At 44.6% G+C, this 16524-nt stretch overlaps 1 protein-coding gene across 10 annotated transcripts in view; it reads left to right on the top strand.

Moving 5' to 3' along the window:
* Positions 1-16524, top strand: part of PCDH15 (protocadherin related 15) — a 642731-nt gene that overhangs the window by 500822 nt on the left and 125385 nt on the right. For all 10 annotated transcript variants that reach the window (XR_004418559.1, XR_004418557.1, XR_004418555.2 and 7 more), the window contains 2 exons: positions 7379-7572; positions 12322-12454. Coding sequence is in view for 3 of the 10 variants with exons in the window: in XM_033065836.2 (XP_032921727.1) it covers positions 7379-7572; positions 12322-12454 (327 nt within the window). In the remaining 7 variants the exon portion in view is untranslated. The remainder of the gene's footprint in view (positions 1-7378; positions 7573-12321; positions 12455-16524) is intronic.

Here is a 16524-nt window from a genome sequence, read left to right as displayed (position 1 = left end):
CCAGTCCAGATGCATGAGAAGACAAGATGCCATTGGTGACATTCCAGAGTGGTTGAAGGCAGTGGGAATACTGGGAAAATAAAATTAATCAGCTGACTTAGGTATAAAATGCCATTTTCTGAACTGTAATCAGGAATTAGAGTGCAGGAGTGATGAGGAGATGGTTCCGTGCCCCAGCTTGTGCCTTTGCATCTTCAGCTCTTCCTTTGTGTTGTTTTGTCCTCTCCTCAGTTTGGGCCACATGTGCTTGAAAACCATCAGGGGCATTTCCAGCAAGATCTGAGGGAAAAAAGGTTGATAGTTGAATTCCTTAAAATGCTGCACAAGGCTGGGTGGAAACATGACAACAAATAATGTTGTCCTGAAGGAGCCAGGGAGCGGGAGGCAGAAAATGTTGCTAAATGAGATTTCTGCTGCGTAAAAAGAATGTTTTCTACTCCAAGTTGGCCTTGAGGATGCTCTGAGCTGCCTGAGGTGTGTTAATGATACCTGGGATGAGGCAGAGCAGCTCCTGGGCTTTTCTGAAGCTGCTGAAGTGTTTCTGCACTCAGAGGGAAGGCGCTGCTCTCCAGTTCTCAAACACATCCTGGAGTTGCAGCTGCAAACATATCCCAAGCCTGGAGGTTTTCAAAGAGCAGGAGGACACATTTCTTCAGAGAACTGAGCCAGAACATGTTATTTGGGAAAGGAATAATGGGGGAGTGGGGCCTTTAGCTCACCTCTGCTAAAAAATTTAAATTCCAAGAGCGAGGTTTTCCCAAATCCATGCTTCTGTCTGCACAGTCTTAAGGTTTCTTCCAATTCAAAGGATTTTGGGCAGCTATACTAATTGGTGTGCACTAATCTTTATATATTATATATACAGATATATATATGTATATACATATATACACACATACACACACACACGTATATATATATATACATATATACACACTTCATATATATGTAAAGGCTTTATAAAGACTTTCTCAGAGGCCAAATTAACCTTTCTTTCCCATTTTTTGAGCCCTGACACATTGATTTTGAGGGGTATTCATCTTGTTGTCTACATGAGGAACAAAGTCACTGACCCTCCCTCCTGGGGTCAGGATCCTTTGGGATCCTCTGCTGGGTGAGGATGCTCATCTCTTACAGTTCCCAGAGGAAAACTAGTTCATAAAATCACTTTGTCTGATCAGAGATAGCAGGTTAGAAAAAGAACACTGACCTCAGAGCATCTGGACAGTCTCATAACTATCTATAATAATCAGACTGATTTTCAGCCACTTGGCTTTTATATTAATATTACCCGATCCTTAGGGTAATATTTTTGCATGGCTTGTATTTTTTTTTCCCAGAGTGCAGTTTCAGGAAAATGTACAAATAAAATGGAGAAATAATCCCAGTTTGTGCTTTCTTGCTGCCCTATTTTGTGGGATGTTGTGTTGATTTTACTCCTGAAAAAAGCCCCAGAACATAACAGCTTCTAAGTTACTTGTGTATGCTGTCTGCTACAGCTTAAAAAATAAAGGAAATTTATCAATTCTTAGGTTCTGCTTGAAAATAACCACAAATAGCAGACAACTATATTCATTACAAGCAGAATTAATTTTCTCCCCCCCACCACCCCTATTTTTTCCTTTCTGCCTTGATGGTTAGACCATGGAATTTTCCTTCTTTCCATGTTACTTTTCAGAAGTGACAAAACCAGGTTTTATTTTTATTTCAGTTGTCTCATCTCATTCCTTGTGAAATTGTTTCAGGCCTTGGTTGAGCAAAGTTTAAATGTCTGTGTATTTTGTTCATTTCAGCCTGAAAATTTCTCATTTTTTCTTCTCCTTTCTTATTTTATTTATTTTATTGTGCTCCCTGAGAGTTTCTCAATTGAGCAATGTGTCCTTTAAAACAGTTAAATGGAGTAAATAATAACTGTCACTAGAAAGATTATTAACAGCAAACCTAGTAAAGTACTTAATTCCATAATTTTTATGTTATTATATTTTGCTGCGCAGGTTTTCATTTTTCTACTGCTGTGACATAGATATTGAAATGAGTTACACATTGATGGGTGGAGTTTACAGCAGTGGTGCAAAAAAATTCCATCTCAGTAATTTAAATCTACTGTTGTTCTTTACACATCTCTCATTTTCATATTGAGGATGCAGGGGATAAGGAATATTGAGCAGGAAAATGAGAGAGCTGGGAAGGGATAGAGGGTGGTAAAAATTATTATTCACCTAAATCTTGGCCCATGAGGAGATTTTTTTATATTTTGTCTTTACAGGAAAACTTGTGGACTGGCCTTAAATGTAATTCATGGAATTACAGAATGGTTTGGGTGGGAAGGACCTTAAAGCCCATCCTGCCTGGACAGGGACACCTTCCAGTATCCCAGGTTGCTCCAAGCCCCATCCAGCCTGGCCTTGGACACTTCCAGGGATCCAGGGGCAGCCACAGCTTCTCTGGGCACCCTGTGCCAGGGTCTCACCACCCTCCCAGAGAACAATTCCTTCCCAAAACCCCATCCATCCCTGCCCTCTGGCAGTGGGAAGCCATTCCCTGTGTCCTGTCCCTCCATCCCTTGTACAGAGCCTCCTTCTTTTCTGTAGCTCCATCAGGTCCTGGAAGGTCACAGTTAGGTCAGTCTGAAGCTTCTCTCTCTAGCCTGGGCTGAACAATCCCAGTTTTGCTTTTCTTACATCTTATCTCAAATTATCCACATATCCTAATTTCTTGCTAATTTCCTGGTGCATGACTCACATTCAAGTGGTCTCTTCCAAGAAAAATTGAATAATTCCCTGATTGAAAATGGACAATAAATACACAGGGGATCAGTGCCCTGTTCCCCACTGAAAAAAAATTTGTCTGATTGCATCAGTACAAATTAATTTTTAAGGTCCTGCCCTAGCTTAGCCTAAGTTCTTGATTTGCAGCTCTTAATTCTGCATTGTGCCATGAAAGAGCAGGACAGTTTAGCAGAAATGTTAAGATCATGGAATATCTGCAGCTGGAAGGGATCCACAGGGATCATGGACCCAGCTCCTGGATCCAGCCACCCCAACACTCCCACTCTGTGCAGCACTGGGAGTGATGTCCAAACATCCCTTGAGCAGCCTTTGGGCTGTGACCTGTTCAGTGCTTGACCACTCCTGAACATCTCCCTAAAACAATCCTCATAAAAGTGATCTCCACACCCCACTTCATCTTTTATTTGCATGTTTATTTGCAACCTTTTGCCTTCTGCCTGTCAGGTAATTAATTTCCGTCTCCAAAGCAAACCTGATTAGCAGAAAGCAAAAACAAAAGCAGGATGTGTTTGCATTGCTCAGTTAATGTCCCTGCAGACTCAAGGAAAAATAATGGATTGAAACTTGATGAAATGTGTGGAGGAGATAATGAAAAGGTATTTTAACCTACCCAGAGATCATTATGTGTGGTTGACTCCAGTTCAGGAATGTCTCCATAACAATCCTGGAATTTTTCTGTCACGCTGAATCTGGTGAAAGCTGCTGGGAATGTTGGTCATCACTGTATCTGCCCAGGGCCAGGTGACCACAGATGTTGCTGTAAGAAGATTCCAAGTCAAACATTGAAGCCCAGTTTCCTCCAGTAATGAAGTGAGTCTGAGCAGGGTTTATATCATAACCAAAATGTGTCTTTGTAAGCTTAAGGCCATTCTTCTAAATCTCCTTTTCCTCCCCCCAAAAAACACTCCTAAACCTCCTTTTCCTCCCAAGAAAACCATTCCTGAACTTCCTTTTCCTCACAGCAGAATCCATACCTGCTTTGCCAAACTTTTAATACATTAAATGTTGATGCAATGAAGCTGATCCTGCTGGATGAAAATTTCTTAGGATTGTAAATGAAACCTTGTTTTGTTCTTTTCCCTTTGCATTTTAGCCTCTGTTTCTTAAATCTTGTTAACTATGGAGCTCTATCGGGCTGGGACAGCTGGAGATGGGATTTATGGAGTCATACATTATGGCAGCAGTTAAACTTTAATTCTCTTTAATCCCAGATTTGATTCCTGGTTTTGCCCCCAAAATGTTTTTCAAATCACTTATCTTTCCAAGCATTCTGTATTTGTAGGTTTAATTAACCTTCTTAATCTTACTGTGCTTGTGTAGGCAATTATTTTTCCTTTTTCATGTCGTCACAGTAAAAACTGGCCTGGTTCCAAATCCTGTCATTAAATCCTCAGGACCCTGTATTTTGCATAAAGGCTTTATTTATCTTTTGTGTCTCTGTGTGTTACTTTGAAGTCCAGCAGACAAGGTTTTTACATCTCTGTCACTTGGGTGGATAATTACTCTCTGCAAGGTTAATTAATGTACCCAGGTACGTATAGAAGCTATAGAATGAGTGACTAAATTGCAGTTTTAATAGGATGGCTCCTTCAGAATTCCAAAAGAAAATAGAGAATGAGGGAGATTAAAAAAACCCTACACAAATATTAATTTGTTTTTTAAATTTTTAAGAGGAGGTGACCTCTGTTCCATGATATTTTGGGGCATTTCAAGGATTTATCCTATGTTCAATATACAGTGTGCCCCAAAGTGCTATAGGAGATTAAATAAGATTTGTTTTTAAGACTATTGAGGGCTTTATTTTTTGTTTGGAGAATAGTTATTACTGTCTAAATGAAATTTTGTATTTCACTGAGCCTCTGTGCATAAAGGACCAATTAGATCCCTGAGTTCTTCCCTGGAAGTGTCCAAGGCCAGGCTGGATGGGCCTCTGAGCAACCTGGTGTAGTGGACCGTGTCCCATGGAACTGGATGAGCTTTAAGGTTCCTTCCTACCCAAACCATTCCATGATTCCATGAATTCACATCCTCCCCTTAGTGGTTAATGTTGTATGCAAATGGGATTAACTCAGATAATGCAGCTTTGGGGTTTATTTTGGTTTTAGTGGCAAGGTTTGGTTCCTGCTCTTCTAAATTTTTAGCCATTCTTGGGCAAAGGTGATTTGCTAGTTCCAGGTGGTGTTTTGGCACTTCTGGGTGTTGCTTTGGCAGTTTTGGCTGGCAGTTTGGCAGTTCTACGTGCTGGTTAGCAGTTTTATGTGTTGATTATGAAGTTTTGGGTGCTGGTTTGGCAACCTTGGGTAGTGCTGTGAGAGGCTGGAGCTGCTGAAGTTGCTGCCTTGATCAATAGATGATTTTCTATCGAAGCATGGCAGGGCTGTCAAGGTTTTCCTGTCCCTGACTCAAGGTGTCACAAGGTGACAAGAGGGGCCCAGAGGCAGAGACTGAGGCTGCTGTTCATCTGGCCTTGCTTCAGGGAGTGGCTGTGATTTACCAAAATATAAGTATTGGTCTAACACCGATACTCAGCTGAGACAGACAAAAGACTCTCTAACAATTTAAAGTTACAAAGGGTATGTTTATTCAGCACTGGGCAGCAGCCTGGGGTAGCCCCCTGATACACACTGCGAAATTACAGGTGGTCACAGAGTCTGTTTATTGACAAAAGGTTCAAACAAATACATGTTCATAATACCAGCCCCTCCCATCCCCTGCTTCCTATGGTAATTAGCTTGAATGGTTATTAAGGATGCGTGGTTGGCTTCTTGAATTAAGTCTGGGGTCGTTTTTGTGGGGAGGGGTCTTAAAAGGAGGAAGTAAGGTCAGTCTTCCTCACCCTGACATTTTCTATTAATGACAATACAAATGGCTTTGGGGCAACTCCAGTTTTGCAAAGAATGAGTTTCTGGTTGCAATTGTTTGTGTTCTTTGGACCTAACTACTAGTTTCATCCTTTCCCATTACAATCACAGATAAGCAAATATAAATTGACAAGCAATCAAGTATTTAAGTTTCAGGTAACTATCTCAAACCCAGTTTCTTCTAACTTTTAACTAAAATCCTATTTCTTTAAGATTAGTGTTTCAGCTGTTGATCCTGCCCTTGGCCTTGCAGTCAGTTCCGAGGTTTTCCGTCACCGCTGACATCCAGTGCTCCCATCTGCCATCCCTGCTTGCCCCAGGGCAGGAGTGTTTGTGTCAGGAAAGCCAAGGCAGAGACCTTTGAAGAAGCTATGTCCCTTCTTTTTCATCCTCACATTGGGACCCCTGCAGGGATCCTTCCTGAGGCTGGGATTACTTTGGACATGCCAGAAAAGCTCTGCCGTCACCCCTGCCGGTGCCCTTTCCCATTCCCCACCTCCCACTGCTTGCCTGGAGCCAGGAGCAGCAGAGGACCCCATGGTGCCATCATTCCCTGTAACTTCCATTGCCAGCTGTTGGCAGCTGGATGCTGTGGCCTTCTGGATGTTCCAGTGCTGCTCTCACCACTTTGTGTCATTCCTTGTGCTGTCTGAGGGAAAGATGTCCTACAGAATGAAAAGTCAGCTGAGGAACCCATGTATCAGCAAAACAGCTCCTAAAGGAGGAAGAGACAACAAGGCCAGGTTGAACAGGGCTTGGAGCAACCTGGGATAGTGGAAGGTGTCTCTGCCCATGGCAGGGGGTGGAATGGGATGAGCTCTAAGGTCCCTTCCAACCAAAGCCACTCGGGGATTTTCTTCCATAATTCACTAAAAGCAAATACATTCCCTGGGCTCTAATTCCTGGCCAATTGTGTGTTTGATTTAGCATGGCTCAGTACAGAAATGGGTTAAAACCACTGCCTTTCCCAGGAGGAAGCAAGGAACACCCTCATTTCATTATGTTCATCATTAGAATTGGGGTCTAATACCAGGATTTAGATTTTCCTCAAGTGATTTAAAACTGTGATTTTCTCAAGTGATTTAACGTGGCTCTTGGGAAAATGGGTTGGTGGTGGCCTTGGCAGTGTTGGGTCAACAGCTGGACTCGACTATCTTAGAGGGCTTTTCCAACCTGAATGATTCCATGATTCCAAGGGTGTATCCATATGGGAACATATGTTTCCCTTCCACTTGACTGCCATAGCTGTAGGAGAATATTAACACAAACATTGCTTTCCAGCTTTGCACAAGGAGGGCTTGGAATGCCAGGCTGGATATGAGACTTCCTGGCACCACCAGGGCTGTCACCTGGAAAAGTGGAGAGAGGGATGGGAAATAAATAAATACAATCCTCTCATTACTATTGCTACACAAAAAACCTCTTCTTCTTCCTTCTGCTTTCAAAGAAAGTCTTACATATTTCAAACTACAGAGAATAAAATTGGTCTAAATAAAGTTTCTTAATTTGTATCTTAAAATAAGTGGCTTGCAGTCTTTAGCTAGCAGTTTTTCTCTGCTTCATTGTTTTTTTTATCTATTACTCTTCATTTCAGCTATATCTTTTTTGTGAAGTGCTTACAAATTCCTGTGTGTGTTCCAGATGTTTGAGTTCCCCCTTCTCTTCCCAAGTCACCATCCCAGAGCCTGTGGGAGTGCTCCCTGCTGACCCTGTGGTTTTGCCTTGCAGCTGACGGCCGTGGATGCGGACGAGGGAGCCAATGGCCAGATAGTGTATGAAATCCTGGCTGGGGCTCAGGGAGACTTCACCATCAATGAGCAGACAGGCCTGATCACCATCGCTCCAGGAGTGGTGCTGGCAGTGGGGCGCTCCTACGCCCTCACGGTCAGAGCGTCTGACAGAGCCCCCCCTGCGCAGAGAAGGTAACCAGTGCATCCACTGATGTCAGGTGCACGGCTCCAGCAGCTCAGCACTGACACCTGTGCCTCCGGCTTCTCAAACTTTTGTTTGCTTGCCATCGTCTGTTGTTTAAAAGTTCCCAGTTGTGCTGTCATTGTGCATGTCCATTCATTCATTGAGGTGAAGGAAAGAAGAAATGTCCTAGTTTGGAGGACAGGTGTCTGCTGAGAAAGGCAGGAGCTTCTCTTTGAAATGGAGAATGTAAACCCCTCCCTCCAAATTATTAGAATTTGAAATCAAGGGGCTCTCAGGCAAGGATATGGGAATTAGGAATAACAGTTCTTTACTAGGGAAAATAAAATAGAAATACAGTACTACAAAGGAACAAACTCCAAACCCTGACACAGTCAGAGTACAACCTGACACCCCGTCAGGCAGGGTGTTGGTAGCAGTCCCATTCCATGGTGGCTGCATCCTCCTGCAGTGACAGATGTGATTCAGTTGGAGCAGTGCTCCTGTACAAGGTGCAATTTCCCTCCAGAGGTCCAGTGGTGATGTGGAGAAATCCGGTTTTCCTCTGGAGTCCAGTGGAGAAAGGGGCTCCCTTAGTGTCCCAAAACCTCTGTTTTTATCTTGGTAAGAAATGTTGGGCTCTTCCCCCTGGCTGGAGCAACTTCCAATGGGATGCAGTAATTTTATCAGTCACACAGTGGGACTCAATGGCCATGAGCAGAAAATGACTGGCTGGAGGAAGGATGGGTTGTGAAAAGATAAAGAACAATGCCCTGCCTGGTTTCAATGGATGGCCCATTAGCAGAATATCTCCCACAGAGATAAGGATCACTGCCCCCACCCCCAACAGATTGTGATAGAATAGATACCTTTTATCACATCTGGTATTGTAACCTAAGACAAGAAACCAAGTGAGAAGGGAGGTCTATTTTTGTTCAGAAAATGCAAAAAGGATCCCAAAGAATGGGGTTGCTGAGCTGGAGACCCTCTCCAGATGTAGGGTGTGCCAAAATTCCTAAAGGCAGAATTAACTCTGTTGACCCCAGCTGAAAAAGAAGAGCAGACTGCAAACTTAGAATTCAGGCAGGGAGGGGAACATCATCATCTTCAAGGTCCCTTTTAACCCAAACCATACTATGATCTATAAGTTCAAAAACCAGCAAAGGTTTCAAGCTCTGCTTACCTGCTTCTGTGGAGTTTGTGTTTTAAAGGTGGCAGCTCTGCCAAAACATCATTTTGTGAAGGTGTGGAGGGAGCAAAAATATTTCTGTCGTGTTCTGGTGTTGATAATGTGCCAGCCTCCTTGTCCAAAGAGCATGACGGGTAGGAACAGGAGGTTCCTGCATTTAAACCTCCCACAACTGTAAAGTGAAAACTTCTTCAAATGGAAAATGTAAGAAGGAAAGAAAATACAAGAGTAAGATTTCAATAACTGATTTTCCTCAGGACCTGCTGCTTCTGTCACGTCTCCAAGAAAGCAGCTCATGCTGTTGTGCACATATTTAATAATTACTGTCCCTTCAACTTGTTAAGTTGTTCATAAAATTAACATCTGGTAGCAGTTCCCTTGTTGAATTTCACTCTCTTTTTTGTCCTGCTTGCTTTTTTGATAAACCTTCTCGAGCTGGTAGAAGGCTGCTAGTAGTGCTGAGGAGAAGATTGAGGACAATTATGCATTTATTTTTGTAGTACTTCAGAGTGAAGGCAAGAAAGCAGTAATTCTCCTTCAGAGAGTCTAAGATCCCCATGGTGGGGCTCCACACTACAGCTCTGATTGCCATCAACTCCTTTTGTGCTGGAGAAACCTTTGTGTTGCCTAAACAAATGTATTTCTGAGGATGGATGTTGGGAGCCTGTGCTTCCTCCTCTGAAAATGTCTTCAAGGCAAATCAGAAGTGGAAAGCTCTTCCAGGATAACCAAAGTCACCTGGAAAGTGGCTGGGTTTCAGTCTCACCCTTGCTTATGCACAAAGCAAAACCCAGCCACTGAACCTGGCTCAGGAACTGTAGCTCTGCAGCCTTTGTGAACACAAATTTAAATTGGAATTCAGAATTCTGAATTCTGAATTGGATTTGCTGGGGGGTTTTTTTGCATGGAATGACATTTTAAAATGTTGGTGAGTGGCTGTGCCCCAACTGAGATTTGAGTATTATTAATTAAAATTACTAATGTAAGTTACTGAGATAATGGAATCATTAAGGTTGGAAAAGACCTCCAAGATCATCAAGTTCAACCTTGTCAACTAAACCACAACAAGTGTCATGTCCAGTTATTTCTTAAAACCTTCCAGAGCTGGAGATTTCACCCCTTCCCTGCACAGCCCACTCCTGAAGCACAACAATTTCTATTTTTGGAAAATAAATGACAACATTTGTAAAATCGAGTAATTTTGGGTCAGACTTAAAGCTTTTCACAATCCCTCAGATTCCTGGACATGGAGTTCATGTCACTTGGTGATACAGAGTTCTGCTGGGTCAAGTCAAGATAGCTTGGTCCACTTGGATGGAAATCCATTCATTGTAAATTTTATAATTGCCCAGAGAAGCTGTGGGTGCCCCTGGATCCCTGGAAGTGTCCAAGGCCAGGCTGGATGGCACTTGGAGCACCTGGGATAGTGGCAGGTGTCCCTGCCCATGGCAGGGGTGGCACTGGATGAATTTAAGATCCTATCCCACCCAAACCATTCCATGATTCCATGTGGAGATTATTTCAGCAGAGATGGGGGTGCAGTTGACTTTCAATCAGCAGGTGGGTCACAAAAGCTGTTTTTCCATTCTGCAGTGATTTTGGGAGCGCTCCACAGTTCCCAAATGCTGTGCTGGTCTCTGTGTATTCACCTGCAAACACCAGCTGCAGTGCTTGACTCAACTCCATCTCCTTCCCCTTCCCATGGCAAAGGAGAATTTTCCAGCTCCTTAACTGGACTATAAGCCACACAAAAGACACAGGGGAAAAATAACAAGGTGTTAATAAAAAATGGATTGAATTGCAAAAAAAAGACATTTAATATCAGAGTGCTTTTAGTTTGCAGACTATTAGTGTTTTACTTCGGTGATTTTACCTTACATATTGGAAGAAAATTTGCTTACTATTCCTAGAATCCCAGAACGGTTTGGGCTGGGAGAGATCTTAAAGCCTTTCAGTTTCAGGGCAGGGATACCTCCCACTGTCCCAGGCTGCTCCAAGCCCTGTCCAACCCTGGCCTTGGACACTTCCAGGGATCCAGGGGCAGCCACAGCTTCTCTGGGCACCCTGTGCCAGGGCCTGCCCACCCTCCCAGGGAACAATTCCTTCCCAATATCCCATCTGACCCTGCCCTCTGGCATTCCCTGTGTCCTGGCACTGAATCCTCTCACTGTGTGTGTGGATGTGCCCTGAGGGGCAGAATCCCTTCCTTGGGGCTGTGATTTGTTGCCCTGGACAGCAATTTCTTACCCTGGAGCTTGTGTGTCAGTGTGTGTTTGTGGGGGGTGTGTGACAGTCCCCAGCAGGTTGTTGTCAGCCCTGGTGTTGCTGCAATGCTCTGCCCAGCTCCCATCCGTGACCCAGACCTGCAAAACCTGCTGGGAAACGGCAGTGGTGAGTGTGCTTGGCCACAATTTTGGGTAGCTAATTAAAAATATTGATCACTAATGTTTTCATATGCAGTGAGCTGTCTCAGTTAAAACAGCAGCTGTTTCAGCAATAAATGACCCTCTAGAAAAAAGCTCTGGAGTTTGCTAGCCCTGCAAGAAGCAACTCTTTGGGTTTATGATTTACTTCTCTCTCCCTCTTCCTGCCTCACCTCCAAAAAAACTTTGCTTTCTTTCCTGCAGCCCTAAAACCTGATATTCATCAACTTTGTCCGAGGATTTATGAGGGGAAAAGCTACATGTGCAGCACAGCACTTGCTCTTCTCAAGGGGTTGTTCTGGGATGGGGATGCTGTGCTGACATCCAGGAGGCAAGGCACATGAGATAATGAAGCAGAGAGACGAGAGGAAGATCCCTTAAAATCAGATTTTTAATCTTCCATCTCCTGGCTCCGTTTCAAAAGTTGATGCTGTTGGATATCAAGTGTGTTTACAGGATGGTCTGTTCAGGGTCTTCAGTGTCAGTGTCCCAGGAGCCTACAATATTCCACCTGGAATGCTGTTTGCAGTCTGTTTGGGACAGGGATTCAGTGCAGCTGAAGGTTTAGCCAGGGATTTGTAACATCCTGCACTGCCACTGCTCTGAAATGGGATTTACTGCTCTGAAATGGGGATTATTGACCCACAGCATCACAGCAGCCTGACAGAGTTGTGTGCATCTCTTCTCCCAGCATTATCCTCTCTGCCAACATTCCCTGCTCCTTCTTCTCCAAGGAGAGGAAGCAAACTGACTGCCAGCAGGGATGCTTCAGGTGTGGCTGTTGTGCGTGGCAGGAGCAGTTCCCAGCTTGGAATTGGTGCTGCTCCCACAGAGGACACAGTGCACTGAGAGCTGTTTGTTTGTGCAGTGTGCACTGATAGCTCACTGCTCTGTTTTTGAAAGAGCACCACTTTGGGCTGCTTTGGGGGAAATTATTGAGCTTTTCTTCCTGTTCATGTGGCAGCCTGCTTTCCTTTTGATCCAGAAGGAAAAATATGTCCTGAAGCTAGTAGAGGAGCAAAGGGAGGCTGTTAGAGCTGGAGAACACAGTGTGTAAAGCAGCCATCGTGGTGCCTTGTGGATTGGATGTATTGATTCTGACTGGTTTTGATTGGTTTTGACTGTTTTCTCCCCTCCTTGCGCTGCAGGAGCTCCATCACCACTGTTTACATCGAGGTGCTGCCTCCCAACAACCAGAGCCCTCCGCGCTTCCCGCAGCTGATGTACAGCCTGGAAGTCAGCGAGGCCATGAGGATCGGCGCTGTTCTGTTAAACCTGCAGGTACAGAGCCTTCTCTGGCACTCCCTGAGGGTGCTGAAACCTTCTCCACCTTCCTGGCCTCTGTGTTCCTGCCATGCACAAGCCAGTCCTTACATTCAGGGGGAAAAGGCGCAGTTCAAAGGGATTGAAAATTATTTCAATCTGATCAACAGCCCTTTTTACATGGACTGTAGAGGAAAAGGGCTCACTTGGCTATTTCTTTTACTTCTTTTATGATTTAAATACTGTGAAAGATGCTATAGGCTGCAAATGGCACTGCCCAGAGCAGCTGTGGCTGCCCCTGGATCCCTGGAAGTGTCCAAGGCTAGGTTGGCTGGAGCTTGGAGCAGCCTGGGGCAGTGGAAGGTGTCCCTGCCCATGGCAGAGGGTGAAATGAGCTGATCTTCAAAGTCTCTTCCAATCCAAACCATTCTGGGATTCTGAGATTCTGTGATCATGATATTAGAAAAAAAATCGATGAGTGGCTGGAAACATGAAAGGCCTGTGATTTCTTGTGTTAAAATCTCTCTCTGTATTTGCCAGCAGATCAGAGGAGCTTCAGCACCTCATTCAGGGGGGATTTCAACAAGATTTTTGGCAATTTGCCTTCCCATGCCTGTCATTCTTGAAAAATGACTTAAGATATTTCTACTCCTTGGTATGTGTAACAAAAGGCTGAGAGGGAGCAGAGATCCCAGTGCTGCCAGGATTAGTAGGACCTTGAGCACTGGGATCAGGGATCATGCAACAGCTTCTGGCCAGGTCGAGGAGCAGGAACATCCTTCATCCTCATGGACCAGACCTCCCCTTGTTGTGCTCATGGTTAAAAAATCAGTTATCTCCTCACTTATTTACTGTTACTTATTTACTGCATTATGTTCTGCCCAGATACCAGCTGTGCAAAATAGGGAGATAAATGGCAACTCTTTATTGAGGTTTATTTTTTTGACGGATCAGGAATTTACTTAATGCTGTGTTTAGCAGTAGTGAAATAAAGGAGTTCTAATTAACTCACTGAAGCAGGTGGATGGGAAAGCTCCTCTAAAATGGTTTCCTGCTGAAAGACTGGGATTATTCTGGCTGGTTAAGCTCATATAGTCACTTGTGCTGAGGGAGGGTGACTAATTTAGCTCAGTGCTGCCAATTAACTTCTGGCACATCCGTGGTGCCTGCAGGAGGAAGGAGTGGAAGGGCCAGGCTGTTCAGGAGCCTTCTCCTCCCCGGTGAGAGACACTTGGGGCTGGAAGCCCCAAAGAGGAACAGGAGCCAGAAACATGCTGAGAAACAGAAACATTTGTGTTTCCTTGACAGGTGCTAGAATCTCTGGCTAAGGGCCTGAGGGATCTTTGGAGGCAGAAAACCTGTTGGCAGGTTTTAGTATTGAAGGATTTGATGGGATTTAAATAGGTTGGAAAGTGAAGCTACAATGGAATAATCTGCTTTAATGTTTCACTAAACCCAAACAGCCCATTCTGGGCTGGCCCTGCTGAGGGACCTCGAGGGCTGTGTCCAGTTCTGGGCCCTCCTGGCCAGAGAGCCCTGGAGGGGCTGGAGCGTGTCCAGGGAAGGGAACAGAGCTGGGGAAGGGGCTGGAGCCCCAGCAGGGACTGAGGGAGCTGGGAAAGGGGCTCAGCCTGGAGAAAAGGAGGCTCAGGGGGAACCTTCTGGCTCTGCACAAGTCCCTGACAGGAGGGGACAGCCAGGGGGGGTCGGGCTGTGCTGCCAGGGAACAGGGACAGGACAAGGGGAAACGGCCTCAAGCTGTGCCAGGAGAGGCTCAGCTTGGACAGCAGGAGGAATTTCTGCATGGAAAGGGTGCTCAGGCCCTGGCAGGGGCTGCCCAGGGAGGTTTGGAGTCCCCATCCCTGGAGGTGTCCAAGGAAGGGCTGGAGGTGGCACTCAGTGCTCTGGGCTGGGGACAAGGTGGGCACTGGGCACAGCTTGGGCTCCGTGGGCTGGGAGGGCTTTTCCAGCCTCAGGGATCCTGCATTTTATGAAAAATACTTGATTGCTAAATCCCAAATATGCTAGGCTTTAGCTTTGGTGATTAGTCCAGGACTGTGTCTCTTGTAGGTCTGGTAGTTCTCAACCTGAAATGTGGAAGATGGAGAGGGACTTTTTACAACGGTGTGCAGTACCAGGACACAGGGAATGGCTTCCCACTGCCAGAGGGCAGGGATGGATGGGATATTGGGAAAGAGCTGTTCCCTGGGAGGGTGGGCAGGCCCTGCTGTGGCTGCCCCTGGATCCCTGGAAGTGTCCAAGGCCAGGCTGGATGGGGCTTAGAGCAGCCTGGGATGGTGGAAGGTGTCCCTGCCCATGGCAGAAGGGGCACTGTGCTTTACAGATCCCTCTCTACCCATTTCCAAGTCCAGCTCCCTCATCCTGCATTAAAACCCCCATCAGTACTAAAGGACCTTTCCTGTGTGCAGGATATTTTTGTTTTCATCTTCTTTCATTCCTGGTTATATAAAATCCACCAGGTCATTTTAAACATTCATAAACTGAGTATCTGAGCTTCTGAAATCCTGTGCTGCCTTTTCCAGGCAACAGAAAGTTCCAAATTAGGCACCTTGGTTTTGGGTTTTTGTGGTGTTCTAGCAGTGCCTTAAAGTATTGCCTGTGTTCCATCGATGATAGGGAATATCTCCAGGCCTTAAATATTGAACAAGTGTTTTCACGTTTCAATTTTCACACTGATGTTTCTTTTCCTGAGTCTTATCTATTCAATCAGTTTTTGGGCTGGTGCAGACTAAGAAATTATTCTTTTGTGACTCTCTCTTAGTCATAATTTGATAGTTCTGCATACAGCAGGAGGGTTACAAAATCCTGGAGAGAGCCTGCAAAACTTTTCAAGTATTCCCAAATTGCCAAATATGAAGATCTGCAAAACATTAGGGTCAGTAACAGTGCAAATGTAGCTGCTTTAAATTTGCCCTTTAGACTTCGGAAAAATAAAATTCAATTTCTTCTTGTCCATTAAAATTTCTTATGCTGATGATGGAGGACTTTATTTCTTTCTTATCCCCTTATTTATTTTCTAACACACCCGGTTGGTCTTGACTGGTGTTTTAATTAACAACATTTGAGATTAATGCAATTTTAAATGATCTCCACTGCATTAATTTGTAAATAAACCTCAGAGTTTATTGCATGCCTGGGAGGCGTTTATGGCTTCATGTTCTGCCAGCCATTATTAATTAAAATATGCAAATGCTGTCATTTTTCTGGGAGCCTGCAGAACAAATAGGGCCGTTAGCAGGGTCCAGTTACGTGCTGAACAAGTCGCTACATGGAATTGTTGTGTGCAATTTATGGATTCACTCTGTGCCATTGATCTGGAAAAAATCAGGAATAGGTTGCTCTTCTCCCTTGCCTTCAGTGGTTTTCTTCTATACATAAGAACTTCATGTTCTTTGCTTTTAAAGAAAACAGGAGTTTTTAAAAGCAATGATTAACTTTCCCTCCCCTTTTTTTAAGCATATTGATTGAAGGTGGATTTTCTGTGGGGATAAGGGGAAAACAAAATCAACGACAGCCAGTCTTTGATTTTCTGGCTTTCTGAGAGCCCCCTGACTTTTTATGAGAGAATGCAGACCATAATGACACCCCTGAGACAACTTAATGTGAAGGGAGGGCAAGATCCCCTGCAGGGAAGGTAAAATGAGGACAAAGGGCTGAAGACCAGAGCAACCATGGGATCCTGGTAATTTAGGATCAAGGACAGTCCTCAGAGATGCCAGCTCCTCACATTGTGTGCTCCAGTGTTTGTAGCATTTTGTGTTCTTGGCTCAGATCCTGACTGTTCATATCCTCAGGCCAAGGAGATACAAATTCCACCCACCCCTCCTGACACTCAGTGCCACCCATGGAATTTATAAGCAATTTTCCAATTTTCCCAGTCTGTCATTGATGTTGTGGATGAGAATACTGATCAGTGCTGGGAGAGCTGTACACACCCATGCAGAACTGAGTCAGTATTAACACTACCCACTACTGCCTGGCCTTCATTTTGATGATGGATTTAATTCTTGCTTAATCGCAGCCTCCATTTGGAGACTGTGTTGTTGGAACTCCATTGGGAAAATGTC

This window comes from Catharus ustulatus, chromosome 8 (assembly GCF_009819885.2).
Source record: "Catharus ustulatus isolate bCatUst1 chromosome 8, bCatUst1.pri.v2, whole genome shotgun sequence".
NCBI classification, from domain to species: domain Eukaryota; kingdom Metazoa; phylum Chordata; class Aves; order Passeriformes; family Turdidae; genus Catharus; species Catharus ustulatus.
Note: the sequence above shows the minus strand (reverse complement) of the source record. Positions and strands in the feature narration are given on the sequence as shown.